The 15,565-nt window shown below is 41.7% G+C and overlaps 1 protein-coding gene across 1 annotated transcript in view; it reads left to right on the top strand.

Moving 5' to 3' along the window:
• LOC115139980 (LIM/homeobox protein LMX-1.2-like) overlaps window positions 1–1,608 on the top strand; it is a 59,353-nt gene extending 57,745 nt beyond the window's left edge. Inside the window, 1 exon segment of the mRNA XM_029677923.2 lies at window positions 273–1,608. Within this exon segment, the coding sequence (XP_029533783.2) occupies window positions 273–424 (152 nt within the window). The 3' untranslated portion in view covers window positions 425–1,608.
• Window positions 1,609–15,565: the final 13,957 nt, after the last annotated feature.

Raw genomic sequence — 15,565 nt, 5'->3', positions numbered from 1 at the left:
CATAGTAACTGTCCCAGAGAGGGACAATGCTTTCAGAGAGCTATTGTCAAAACACTTTTCAGAATGGTAATGGAATGTAATACCAATCATTCAAAGTGGGCATCAAGACTAACAATTATAACTTTGCAAGACAGTCATAAATATATCAGATTTATTATCAGTGCAATTGGAAGTTGCAGTTTGCTTTTATTCAATGCCCCGTGTATAGTATTTTCTTTGACTGTAAATTATTATATTGTTGCAACTATTTTTTCTCTTTCTCTCCTTTATAGGTAATGATTCAATTTTCCATGACATAGACAGCGACACATCTTTAACCAGCCTCAGTGACTGCTTCATGGCATCTTCAGAAATGAACATGCAAGCACGTGTGGGACCCATTGACCGACTCTATTCCATGCAGAACTCTTACTTTGCATCATGAAAGAATCACATACAGAAATTATATTATGTAATATAGCAGATCATCCACAAACTCTGCTTCTCGCCTTCCTCAACTGCCTCACATCAAGGAGTTTCCACACTGCTATGGACAAGACAGAAGCAACGGCCTGTTCCAATGACTCCTGGATCATGTGCAGACAATGGACTCAAATAGAGAAAAATAGTTTCTCAACAGTGGAGATTCCCTGGGAGAAAAAAAACAATTTTCTTCTTTTTTTCTAGAGATTATTGGTAACATATTTGTATATTACTGCCAGAAAAGTTGCACACCTTTCTTTGTCAACAAAAAGAAAATCAATGGAGCCACCGATTTTAAAAATGCAAACCAAATACTACAGGCCCACCAGTTATCATAATGCATGACTTCATAGTTAATCGTATGACCGTAAAACTGAAAAACCCAGAAAAAAAACCTGTGAGTTGTTGAGATGTGTCCACTTTATAATGCATTCAGCATTAGCATTTTGATCACATTGATAGTTTTAGCCCTAAAGAGAAGATATTGTGTTCATACTAAATAGACAGTGTGTTCACAAGAGACAATGTGGGTATGTGTGTGTGTATTTGAGTAAGAGTGTGTGAGAGATATAAACATTCAGAAAAATAAAGATGCATTGTGGTGTCCGTTTGGTGTAAATACTTTCCCAAGCAGATTGGTTGTGCATGTTAAAATGGAAAACATTCTATTTATTTAACTATAACATGCTCTTGAAGGTACTTATGAATCTGAAAAGCTTTATTTAAACAGGAGAACATTTTGTTATGTAATTAGTGAGTACATGATTATCACAATTCATTTGTATGCCATTTAATTATGAACCATAACCCTTTTTTCAGACTTGCTGTAAATGAGCAAAATTGTGCTATTTATTTCATACAGACTTGAGACCATGTCAAATGTAAATTTTCAATTGTTAAGAAATTGCTAAATTACCAAAGTCGATTGGTTCATTGAATAAACAATATTTCTTCTCCTGATGATAGCTTAATTCATGCTACACTGAAACACATTTGTACTAAAAAGACTGAACCTCATAATAGCAATTGCATCATTTTGTGACCCAGAAGGAATTGTAACATGTATTTTCATGGTACAGAAGTTGTTAAAGAGATGGAACGCAAGGTTTGTTGTTTTTTGGATTAAACTGTGTGAATGGATGAAATTTACAACCATGTTCATTTATGATTTGAGAGAGAGAGAGAGAGCGAGAGAGAGAAAGGGAGAGATTAGTAGTTTGGGTCACAGAGAAAGAGAGCAGGATCATTTAACATGGCTTGAGTAGGCTCCAGACACCCACCCTTAATTGCTAATAACCCATCCTCAACCGCCCGACGATATGTGATAAAGTGAAAATCTGAGGTCTGCACCCGACCCTTATCCGCAAATATAGAAAATGTGCTGTACAGTTCACTTTTTTTCTCTTGAACATTTATTGAACAAGGACGGTTTTCTTCAACATTTCCAAATGTATTTATTGAATATTTAGGATCTACATGAGCTTTTTCTGCCCAAGTTCCACAAAAGCATTTCGAGATTGGCATGTACTTGGCATGCATACAGTTAGGACCTAAAGCTTATGCACTAATGCCAGATACAAATAATGAAGGAAAAACCTCTGTATAGCATATAGATATGAATTGCACAAGAATTATACATTCATGGAGGTTTTTTCCCCTTATCCTTATTCAACCTGCCCACCACGCACCCACCCTTCATCCACACAACATTTAATGATCCTAAACCCGCCCGCCCTACGGATATAACCGCAGGGAGTACGGGTTATGAGTCAACCCGTGTATCACTACCAGACCCCCCCCCCCAGTACAGTCTGGAGGGGATGTAGCACGCAACTAGGAAGGCAGTGGCTGCTTGAATGTAGTCTAGCTACCACCTGTGTGCTCCTTCATCTACCTGACAGCTCCTCAATGCGGTCAGACAAGCTGACACTTCCCCCAGATCCCAGCCTGGCCACCTGCCTGCTGCCTACAGTCTCTTTTAATCATGAGGGGTTATCTGAGCTCTAGTTAATCAATTCAAAATCAAATCAAAATGTATTGGTCGCGGACACAGTATAGCTGATGTTATAGTGGGAGCAGCAAAATGCTTAGGTTACTAGCTCCCAACAATGCAGTAAAATGTCAAACGAGCACACAAATAAGCCATTTTAAAAAACAAAATAAAAAAATGTCGGAGCTAATTAAATGAACAACCCGAATATCACAAGAAATCTAAATGCAACCTATACGTATATACTGTACACCAGATTCATTTACATAAGATATACTAGGTAATGTACAATACAGTAGAACAGAAAATACAGTATTAGAATGAGGCATTACTAGAATACAGTGTTTAAGTTAACATTACAAAACCTCATGGCAAAATGTATAGAATTGCAGGAAATTAACTTCCAGACCAGAGTCCGGAATATAAATATTCAGTACCAGTCAAAAGTTTGGACACACGTACTCATTCAAGGGTTTTTATTGATTATTTATTGTATACCACCACTACCTTGTCACAACACAACTGATTGGCTCAAACACATTAAGAAGGAAAGGAATTCCACAAATGAACTTTTAACAAGGCACACCTGTTAATTGAAATGTGTTCCAGGTGACTACCTCATGAAGATGGTTGAGAGAATGCTAAGAGTGTGTAAAGCTGTCATCAAGGCAAAGAGTGGATACTTGGATAATCTCAAATATAAAACATATTTTGATTTATAATCTCAAATATAAAACATATTTTGATTTGTTTAACACTTTTTGGTTACAACATGATTCCATGTGTTATTTCATAGTTGTGATGTCTTCACTATTATTCTACAATGTAGAAAATAGTAAAAATAAAGAAAATGAGTAGGTGTGTCCAAACTGGTACTGTATATGTATATGAATGGTGTGTATAGACAGTATGGATAGTATGTGAATAGAAAAGGTGTGTACAGCAGTAGTTATATAGGATTAGGCATGACTAAAATACAGTATATACTGTACACTGAGTATACAAAACATTAAGAGCACCTGCTCTTTCCATGACATAGGTGAATCCAGGTGAAAGCAATGATTCCTTATTAATGTCAACTGTTAAATCCACTCCAATCGGTGTAGATGAAGCAGAGGAGACAGGTTGAAGAAGGATTTTAAAGCCTTGAGACAATTGAGACATGAATTGTGTATGTGTGCCATTCAGAAGGTGAATGGGCAAGACAAAATATTTAAATGTCTTTGGACAGGGTATGGTAGTAGGTGCCAGGCGCACTGGTTTGAGTGTGTCAAGAACTGCAAAGTTGCTGGGTTTTTCTCAATCAACAGTTTCCCTTGTGTATCAAGAATGTTCTACCACCCAAAGGACATCCAGCCAACTTGACACAACTGTGGGAAGCATTGGAGTCAAAATGGGCCATTCTTCCCTGTAGAATGCTTTCGCCACCTTGTAGAGTCCATGTCCTAACGAATTGAGGCTGTTCTGAGGGCAAAAAGGGGTTCAACTAAAAATTGGAAAGGTGTTCCTAATATTTTGTGCACTCACTGTACATATAAAGTGGGCAAAACAGTATGTACACATTATTAAAGTGATCAGTGATCAATGACTCTATGTATACATAGGGCAGCAGTCTCTAAGGTGCATGGTAGAGTACCGGGTGGTAGTCGGCTAGTAACAGTGTCTGAGGTTTAGGGCAGGGTACTGGGCGGAGGCCGGCTAGTGATGACTGTTTAACAGTCTGATGGCCTGGAGATGGAAGCTGTTTATCAGTCTCTCAGTCCCCAGCTTTGATGCACCTGTACTGTCTCTATCTTCTAGATCAGTGGTTCCAAAACTTTTTATAGTCCCGTAAAACATTCAACCTCCAGCTGCGTACCCCCTCTAGCACCAGGGTCAGCGCGCTCTCAAATGTTGTTTTTTGCCATCATTGTAATCCTTCCACACACACACACACACACACACACACACACACACACACACACACACACACACACTATACGATACATTTATTAAACATAATAATGAGTGTGAGTTTTTGTCACAACCCAGCTCGTGGGAAGTAACAAAGAGCTCTTATAGGACCAGGGCACAGATAATAACATAATAATAATCAATAGTTTTGCTCTTTATTTAGCCATCTTACAGATGACATTTTATTGGTTCATCAAAAATTGTGAATAACTCACCACAGGTTAATGAGAAGGGTGTGCTTGAAAGGATGTACATAACTCTGCAATGTTGGGTTGTATTGGAGAGAGTCTCAGTCTTAAATCATTTATCACACACAGTCTATGCCTGTATTTAGTTTCATTCAAGTGAGGGCTGAGAATCCACTCTCACATAGGTACGTGGTTGCAAAGGGCATGAGTGTCTTAACAGGAGGATTTGCAAGGCAGGATACTCTGAGCACAGCCCAATACAGAAATCTTGGCAGTGGCTTCTGATTAAATTCAATTTTCACGGAACCACTTGCAATTTCGATGAGGCTCTCTTGTTCAGATATCGGTAAGTGGACTGGAGCCAGGGCATGAACGGGATAACAAATCAAGTTGTTTGTGTCATCCGTTTCGGGAAAGTACCTGCGTAATTGTGCACCCAACTCACTCAGGTGTTTCACTATATCACATTTGACATTGTCCGTAAGCTTGAGTTCATTTCCACACAAATAAATCATACAATGACGGAAAGACCTGTGTGTTGTCCTTGTTAATGCAGACAGAGAAGAGCTCCAACTTCTTAATCATAGCCTCAATTTTGTCCCGCACATGGAATATAGTTGCGGAGAGTCCCTGTAATCCTAGATTCAGATCATTCAGGCGAGAAAAAACATCACCCAGATAGGCCAGTCGTGTGAGAAACTCAGCATCATGCAAGCGGTCAGACAAGTGAAAATGATGGTCAGTAAAGAAAACTTTAAGCTCGTCTCTCAATTTAAAAAAATGTATCAATACTTTGCCCCTTGATAATCAGCGCACTTCTGTATGTTGTAAAAGAGTTACATGGTCTCTGCCCATATCATTGCATAGTGCAGAAAATACATGAAAGTTCTGGGGCCCTGCTGTAACAAAGTTAACCATTTTCACGGTAGTGTCCAAAACGTATTTCAAGCTGTCAGACATTCCTTTGGCAGCAAGAGCCTCTTAGTGTATGCTGCAGTGTACCCAAGTGGTGTTGGGAGCAACTTCTTGCACGCACGTTACTACTCCAAAATGTCTCCTTGTCATGGCTTTTGCGCCATCAGTACAGATACCAACACATCTTGACCACCAAAGTCCATTTGAAGGCACAAAGCTGTCCAGTACTTTAAAAATGGTCCTGGTTTCCAGTGGTTTGCAGAAGAGGATGTTTTCCTTAATTGACCCTCCATAAATGTAACAGACATATACCAGGACCTGTGCTAAGGCCCACCACATCTGTTGACACATCCTGCTGTAACGCATATAATTTACTGGCTTGTATGCGAAGCAGTAATTGTTTCAAAACATCTCCTGCCATGTCACTGATGCGTCGTGAAACAGTGTTGTTTGATGAAGGCATTGTCTGTATAGTTTTTTTTGGCCTTTTCCCCCAGCATTGTCCGAGCCATATCCACAGCAGGAGGAAGAATTAAGTCCTCCAATATAGTATGGGGCTTGCCTGTCCTCGCCACTCAGTAGCTAGCCCCTTCTTATTAATGGTATCTGTTGCTTTTAAACGTGTTTACTCAAAAGTTGTCTTAATTATCGCTCAAGAGACTACTGTGGCTTATTTTTCAAATTAGAATTGTTTCTAAATGTCTGCGCAAGAGTAAAGGTTTCATTTAGTTGTGAGATAGTACTTTGCAAATACAGTTGAAGTCGGAAGTTTATATACACTTAGGTTGGAGTCATTAAAACAAATTTTCAACCTCTCCACAAATGTATTGTTAACAAACTATAGTTTTGGCAAGTCAGTTAGGACATCTACTTTGTGCATGACACAAGTAGTTTTTCCAACAATTGTTTACAGATGGATTATTTCACGTATAATTGTCACGGGATACTAGGAGTGGTGGATTAGAATCAGGCGCAGAGAGCAGGGTTCAGTATGTGAATTTATTCTCCGGCAAACAAACGTTCACGCCAACACACAGGGCGCATAGAACAGACCAGCCCAAACACAGGACCAAACAGTCCGGAGAATACACACATGAAAACCATGAAAACCACACAGTAACAAAAACAATCCCGCACAAAACAAGGAGCGGGACAACCTACTATATATAGGGAAGCTAATTAAACTAAAATACACACAGGTGAAACTAATAAGACAAAACCAACAGACAAACGAAAAAGGGATCGGTAGCGGCTAGTAGGACGGTGACGACAACCGCTGATCACCGCCCTAACAGGCAGGGGAGCCAACTTCGGCGGAAGTCGTGACAATAATTCACTGTATCACAATTCCAGTGGGTCAGAAGTTTACATACACTAAGTAGACTGTGCCTTTAAACAGCTTGGAAAATTCCAGAAAATTATGTCATAGGTTTAGAAGCTTCTAATAGGCTAATTGACATAATTTGAGTCAATTGGAGGTGTACCTGTGCATGTATTTCAAGGCCAACCTTCAAACAATGTCTCTTTACTTGACATCATGGGAAAATCTAAATAAATCAGCCAAGACCTCTGAAAATAAATTGTAGACCTCCACATGTCTGGTTCATCCCTGGGAGCAATTTCCAAACACCTGAAGGTACCACGCACCTGTTCATCTGTACAAACAGTAGCACGCAAGTATAAACACCATGGGACCACGCACCTGTCATATCGCTCAGGAATTAGATGTGTTATGTCTCCTAGAGATTAATGTACTTTGGTGCGAAAAGTGCAAATCATTCCCAGAACCACAGCAAAGTACCTTGTGAAGATGCTTGGAGGAACACGAACAAAATTATTTATATCCACAGTAAAACGAGTCCTATATCGACAACCTGAAAGGCCGCTCAGCAAGGTAAAAAACACTGTTCCAAACCGGCCATAAAATAGCCAGAATACGGTTTGCAACTGCACATGGGGACAAAGATTGTAGTTTTTGGAGAAAAGTCCTCTTGTCTGATGAAACACATATAGAACGGTTTGTCCATAATGACCATAGTTATGGAAAAAGGGGGAGGCTTGCAAGCCGAAGAACACCTTCCCAACCATGAAGCACGGGGTGAGAGCATCATGTTATGGGGGTGCTTTGCTGCAAGAGGGACTGGTGCACATCACAAAATAGATGGCATCATGAGGGAGGAAAATTATTTGGATATATTGAAGCAACATCTCAAGACATCAGTCAGGAAGTTAAAGCTTGGTCACAAATGGGTCTTCCAAATGGACAATGACCCCAAGGATACTTCCAAAGTTGTGGCAAAATGGCTTAAAAATTAAGGACAACAATGTCAAGGTATTACAGTGGCCATCACAAAGCCCTTACCTCAACCCCATAGAACATTTGTGGGCAGAACTGAAAAAGTGTGTGAGAGCAAAGAGGCCTACAAACCTGACTCAGTTTCACCAGCTCTGTCAGGAGGAATGGGCCAAACTTATTGTGGGAAGGTTGTGGAAGGCTACCCGAAATGTTTGACGCAAGTTAAACAATTTAAAGGCAATGCTACCAAATACTAATTGAGTGTATGTAAACTTCTGACCCACTGGGAATGTGATGAAAGAAATAAAAACATTTCACATTCTAAAAATAAAGTAGTGATCCTAACTGACCTAAGACAGGGATTCTTTACTAGGATTAAATGTCAGGAATGATGAAAAACTGAGTTTAAATGTATTTGGCTAAAGTGTAAGTAAACTTCCGACTTCCACTCTATAACACACTCTGGCTGAGGAAATGCACTACTCCCAATATAAGTGAACACCAAAATAATGTAGTTCTCATCATATTTGCGCCTCTTCGACGGTTCAACATCCCTGTCTGTTGTCCGGTGCCTTTCCGGGGAAGGGCGCAGTAGCTCTTCGGCTGCATCAAATTCACAACTGTCAGTGTCCATGCTAGCTGGGCTAACAACAAATGTAGAATTCCTGATGCTAGCATTGTATGTGCTCGTGGAAGCAGAACAACTTGTGTCAACGACAGGTGCAGGTGTAGTACTACTGGTAGTAGCAGTACCACCAGTAGAGCTGGTACGTGGCTCTATAGACGCGTTCCTTACTTTTTAAAAACCATTTATACATTTTCGGGCAAACGGAATAGGCAGCAGCTACGTTTGGCTAGTGGAATATCCGCAAAAGAGTAACGGTTAATGTTATTAGATGTTAATTATTTGACTAGGCTACCTGTATTTGACAGACGCGTACCCCAGTTTGAGCATACATGTTCTAGATGATAATGGGGTGAACTGGAGAGACTTACGGTTGCGTGTGGTGCAGTTGCTGTACCGGCGGTGATACAGCCCGATAGAATGCTCTCCATGCAGAAAGTATGTGAGGTTCTTAGGGGCCAAGACATATTTCTTTAGCCTCCTGAGGTTCAATAGGTGCTGTTGCGCCTTATTCACCATGCTGTCGGTGTGAAGGGACCATTTCAGGTCCTCAGTGATGTACACTCTGAGGAACGTGAAGGTTTTGATCCTCTCCAATGCGGCCCTGTCGATGTGGATGGGGGCATGCTCTCTTTGCTGTCTCTTGTAGTCCATGATCAGCTCCTTTGTTTTGTTGACGTTGAGGAAGAGATTATTTTCCTGGCACCACTCCGACAGGGCTCTTACCTCCCTGTAGTCTGTCTTGTCATTTTTTTTGTAAGCAGGTCTACCACTGTTGTTTTATCAGCAAACTTGATGAATGAGTAGGAGATGTGCGTGTCCATGCAGTCATGGGTGAACATGGAGTACAGGAGGGGGCTGATCACACAACCCTGTGGGGCCCCCGTATTGAGGATCCGCGCGGTGGAGGTGTTGTTGCCTACGTTCACCACCTGGGGTCGGCCCATCAGGAAGTCTAAGACCCAGTTGCACAGGAAGGGGTTCAGACCCAGGTCCCTGACCTTAGTGATGAGCTTAGAGGGCACTTTGGTGTTGAAGGCTGAGCTGTAGTCGATGAACAGCATTTTTACATAGGTAATAACATACTCTATGCACTTCCCAATGAACCCATTCACAGAGTCAGTGTGAACATTGATACCATTTCCTGAGGTGACCTAAAACATTTCCCAGCCTGTGTGATCAAAACAGTCTTGAAGCATAAATTCCAATTGGTCAAACCAAAGTTCAACAGTCCTTACCACGGGTGCTTCCTGCGTAAGTTTCAGCCTATGAGTTGTTAATCATGAGACATACCCTCCACCTCTGTTTTTTCTGGAGAATCTTTTCTTCCTGTCTGTGCAACGGACTGGGACAATATACTGTATCCGGAATGAGCCATGATTCCTTAAAACAGAGGATGTTACAGTCCCTGATGTCTCTCTGAAAGGAGATCCTCACCCTGAGTGTGTCTACTTCATGGTACAGGGACAGAACTTTAGCAAGTAATATATTTGGAAGCAGTGGATGATTTGCTCACCTCCTGATCCTGACTAGAATGTCACTTCTCTTCTCCGGTGTTGACGTTTTTGTGGATCAATGGGGCTGATACGGAGGATTCAAACAAAGGATCCAGGTTTGGGAAGTCAAATTACTGGTCAAATTTCTGGTGATTGACTGCCGATCTAATGTCCAAAGGTCATTTTTGGACTGTAGGTAATAATACTAGACATTTTCTGAGCAAATAGTGTTAGAAATAACACACTCTCCCCAAAAATATGACAAAGTTGGCTAGGAGCTAAAAACAGTGTGACCGTGTATGTCGGGGACATCTTGTTATCTTATCATCCTTTATGTGGTGATACTTCTGGCCCTCCAAATGTACAGTCCTCCCCGTCCTCCCATACCATGGCCTATACTCTTGTAAAAAAAAGGCGTCAACCTGGCTTCTTCAACTGTCCCCAAAGGATAACCCTTTGAAGAACCCTTCTTGGTTCCAGGTAGAACGATTTTGGGTTCCATGTAGAGCCCACTGAGGAAAGGGTTCTACATGGAACCCAATAGGGTTCTACCTGGAACCAAAAAGGGTTCTCCTATAGAGACAGCCGAAGAATCCTTTTACAACCATTTGTTTCTAAAAGTATATTATGGCTGCAGGTTGACATTCTGCAAACAATGAATCACATACAGTATTCAGACCCCTTGACCTTTTCCACATTTTGTTATGTTACAGCCTTGTTCTAAAATGGATTAAATTAATTGTTTTCTTCGTCATTCTACACACAATACCACATAATGACAAAGCAAAAACAGGTTTTTAGATATTATATCAAAAATAAAAAACAGAAACACCATATTTACATAAGTATTCAGACCCTTTGCTATGAGACTCGAAATTGAGTTCAGGTGCATCCTGTTTCCATTGATCATCCTTGAGATGTTTCTACAACTTGATTGGAGACATAAGCCACTCCTCAGTAAAAGGCACATGACAGCCCGCTTGGAGTTTGCCCAAAGGCACCTAAAGAGTCTCAGACCATGAGAAACAAGATTCTCTAGTCTGATGAAACCAATATTGAACTCTTTGGCCTGAATGCCAAGCGTCACGTCTGGAGGAAATCTGGCACCATCCCTACGGTTAAGCATGGTGATAGGAGCATCATGCTGTGGGGATGTTTTTCAGCGGCAGGAACTGGGAGACTAGTCAGGATCAAGGGAAAGATGAACGGGGCAAAGTACAGAGAGATCCTTGATGAAAACCTGCTCCAGAGCGCTTAGGACCTCAGACTGGGGTGATGGTTCACCTTCCAACAAACAGGACAACAACCCTAAGCACACAGCCAATACAACAGAGGAGTTGCTTCAGGACAAGTCTCTGAATGTCCTTGAGTGGCCCAGCCAGAGCCTGGACTTGAACCTGATCAAACATCTCTGGAGAGACCTGAAACTAGCTGTGCAGCTACTCTCCCCATACAACCTGACAGTGCTTGTGAAAATCTGCAGAGAAGAATGGGAAAAACTCTCCAAATAAAGGTGTGCCAGGCTTGTAAAGTCATACCAAAGAAGAATCAGGGCTGTAATCGCTGTCAAAGGTGCTTCAACAAAGTACTGAGTAAAGGTTCTGAATACTTATGTAAATGTGATATTTCATGTTTTTGCTTTGTCATTATGGGATATTGTGTGTAGATTTATGAGGAAAAAATCTAGTAAATGTATTTTAGAGTAAGGCTGTAACGTAACAAAATGTGGAAAAAGTCAAGGGGTCTGAATAATTTCTGAATGCACTGTACAGTATGTGTATGTATATTCGTTAATCTTTTAGCTGCTGTAATCAGGATTTTAACTTGGATTGTTTTGTATCATCATTGGGTAGTAGCTGCCCTTTCATTTTTGTGTTATCGTGTGTGCTTCATGCACAACATACATGAGAGAGGGAGTGAGTGAGTTTCTGCACAGGTAATAAATTAATGTTGAAATCCACTGCCTTGATGGTGACGACCGACGCTTAGAGGGCGTGTGGTGTTCGTGAGGTGCTGAATGCCAGCTCTCTCTGGTAGAGTAGTATATCTTTTCCTTATCAACCCAAAATATCTGCTGTCACAGGTGTTGGAAGGTATGGCCGTTCGTCATCCCCTGTCACTCTGGCATTATTCCTCCTCTCCCTAAAGGAGCATTGCTGACATCACCAATTTAGCTCAAACACCTCAGTGGTTGACCTGTCTTCAGATGCAAATGGAGGGGAAATGTCTTCCACCCGTATCAGCTTCTTAACCTCTACGTAACTTATCGCCTCTGGCTGAATTCCTGTCATTTCTCCACTGCAACACTCTTAGAAACAGCCTATTGCAGTTCTCCATTTCTACTGTACAATGTAGATTACAGCTAACATCCCCGCAATATACAGTAAGCTCCAAAAGTATTGGGACAGTGACACATTTTTTGTTGTTTTGGATCTGTACTCCTGAGGAGTATTCCATAAAGCCGGATTAGTGATTTAGCAAGATCTGTCAAAATGTTCCGCCTCAGAAAGAGATCTTGAAAGCAAGAAATCATAGCAACGAATTGCTCTGAAGCAAACCTGCAACCTACTAGGTTAATTTGATCTCCACTTCAATCAGTGTAGATGAGGGGGAAAAGACATGTTAAAATAATAATTTTTAAGCCTTGAGACAATAGAGACATGGGTTGTGTATGTGTGCCATTCATACATTTACATTTACATTTAAGTCATTTAGCAGACGCTCTTATCCAGAGCGACTTACAAATTGGTGCTTTCACCTTATGACATCCAGTGGAACAGCCACTTTACAATAGTGCATCTAGGTCTTTTAAGGGGGGGAGAAGGATTACTTTATCCTATCCTAGGTATTCCTTAAAGAGGTGGGGTTTCAGGTGTCTCCGGAAGGTGGTGATTGACTCCGCTGTCCTGGCGTCGTGAGGAGTTTGTTCCACCATTGGGGGGCCAGAGCAGCGAACAGTTTTGACTGGGCTGAGCGGGAACTGTACTTCCTCAGTGGTAGGGAGGCGAGCAGGCCAGAGGTGGATGAACGCAGTGCCCTTGTTTGGGTGTAGGGCCTGATCAGAGCCTGGAGGTAGTGAGGTGCCGTTCCCCTCACAGCTCCGTAGGCAAGCACCATGGTCTTGTAGCGGATGCGAGCTTCAACTGGAAGCCAGTGGAGAGAGCGGAGGAGCGGGGTGACGTGAGAGAACTTGGGAAGGTTGAACACCAGACGGGCTGCGGCGTTCTGGATGAGTTGTAGGGGTTTAATGGCACAGGCAGGGAGCCCAGCCAACAGCGAGTTGCAGTAATCCAGACGGGAGATGACAAGTGCCTGGATTAGGACCTGCGCCGCTTCCTGTGTGAGGCAGGGTCGTACTCTGCGGATGTTGTAGAGCATGAACCTACAGGAACGGGCCACCGCCTTGATGTTATTTGAGAACGACAGGGTGTTGTCCAGGATCACGCCAAGGTTCTTAGCGCTCTGGGACGAGGACACAATGGAGTTGTCAACCGTGATGGCGAGATCATGCATTCAGAAGGTGAATGGGCAAGACAAAATATTTAAGGGCCTTATGTTACGAATCCCTTTTGGCCCGACAGTCTAGGGGAGATGGTAGCGAGACCGTAACATAAATTGCATGAGTTATAATAGTGACAAAGTAAAAGTGAGAACGAAATAACCACGACAACTGAAATCTACCGTCAAACTCAGGGTTTATTAGTAAACACACGGTAATGGGGGGGGGGCTGAGCTGGACCCAAGGAAAGAAAATAACCCAAAATCCCCTAAGCTAGAAGGAGAGAAAAGAACACAGGATACACACACACACACACACACACACACACACACACACACACACACACACACACACACACACACACACACACACACACACAGGATACCTGTATCCGTAACACTTTGAACAGGATATGTAGTAGGTAGTCAAATAAACCAATTTGCGCTTCACTTAGCCTAATAACTTAAACGAGAAGCAGCCGTTCTGGAACCAAGAAATCCTGGACTCTCTCATCTGGTTAAGACAAGCCGGATATGTTCAGGAAATCCTGAATTTGTTAAACCATCTTTCTGGAATACCCCTCTGCAGTTTGGATTTGAAATGATACAAGTGCAGATTATCAGCTTTAATTTGAGGGTATTTTCATCCATATCGGGTGAACAGTTTAGAAATTAGTTTTGTATTTGGTCCCATATTCCTAGCACGCAATGATTACATCAAGATTGTGACTTTACAAATGTATTGGACGCATTTGCTGTTCGTTCTGGTTGTGTTTCAGATTATTTTGTGCACAATATAAATGAATGGTAAATAATGTATTGTGTCATTTCGGATGAACTTTTATTGTAAATAAGAATAGAATATGTTTCTGAACACGTCTACACCATGATTACAGATAATCCTGAATGAATCATGAATAATGATGAGTGAGAAAGTTAGAGGCATAAATATAATATCCCCAAGACATGCTAACCTCTCACCATTACAATTTGGGAGTTTGATATTTATGGCTCTGTCATTTTCTCACTCATTGGGACAGTGGGACAGTTCCCACAGTGATGTCCAGGGATTTCCTATGATCTTCTATGTAGAAGAACCCTTTACCTTTTAACGACACAGAACACTGCTCTAGCTCAGCCCCCATTAATCGCACAGGCTAATGGTTGGTATCAGCGGATGCAGAAGAAATAGACAAATCCAAACACAGACTGTATAAAAGGAGTCAGAAGCATTACATCGGGGCGGCAGGGTAGCCTAGTGGTTAGAGCGTTGGACTAGTAACCGGAAGGTTGCAAGTTCAAACCCCCGAGCTGACAAGGTAGAAATCTTTCGTTCTGCCCCTGAACCCACTGTTCCTAGGCCATCATTGAAAATAAGAATTTGTTCTTAACTGATTTGCCTAGTTAAATAAAGGTAAAATAAAATGTAAAAACATTTAAAAAAACATCACGCCAGCGTGATTGTGGGACTCAAAGTGTTAACTAAGATTCAGGACTCAAGAGTCCTCTCTGTACAGCGGTGAGGGGATATGTCCAGTGAATAGGCTAATGACTATTCTCAGGAAGCAGGTTGAGGTGATTGGCTCATTGGGCTGAGTCATGTGTGAGGACTACAGAGTAAAAGCCACAGCAAACAGGTATAACAAAATAGTTGAATGTACAGTAAACACCCAGAGAGCTGGCACACCCACAGTGGGTTTGCATTTCAAGGAGAGCCTAGATTGGTCAGGACCTCACCTAGTGGAGATCAGGCCAGGTGAACCCACGGTGTAGGGTTCTGAGGACAACTGAAAGCCCTGTCACCAGCAACACAGGCCATAGTAGCATGCTGTAGTGTGCTGAGTTGTCATCATATTTACCCTTTATGTGTTTCACTTTTTGTTTTGTGTCTTAGTAGTGAATACAATTACATGTATCTTCTAATCTAAACCTTTTCGCTCTAAGACACCTCTAGATCTACATTATGTACTGGCTGTTTTATACCTTTTATTAAGGTCATTTCGCGAGCCAATGCTAACTGGCATTAGCGCAATGACTGGAAGTCTATTGGTATCTACTGGCATGCACGTAAATAAGTCTATGGGCAATGTTCCGTCAAAAATGTTCCCCCAAATTTCAGGTCTGCTGAGCGCAAACTTGAAT

Source organism: Oncorhynchus nerka, linkage group LG13 (genome assembly GCF_034236695.1).
Source record: "Oncorhynchus nerka isolate Pitt River linkage group LG13, Oner_Uvic_2.0, whole genome shotgun sequence".
Lineage (NCBI taxonomy): Eukaryota > Metazoa > Chordata > Actinopteri > Salmoniformes > Salmonidae > Oncorhynchus > Oncorhynchus nerka.
This window is presented reverse-complemented; position numbering and strand designations above follow the sequence as displayed.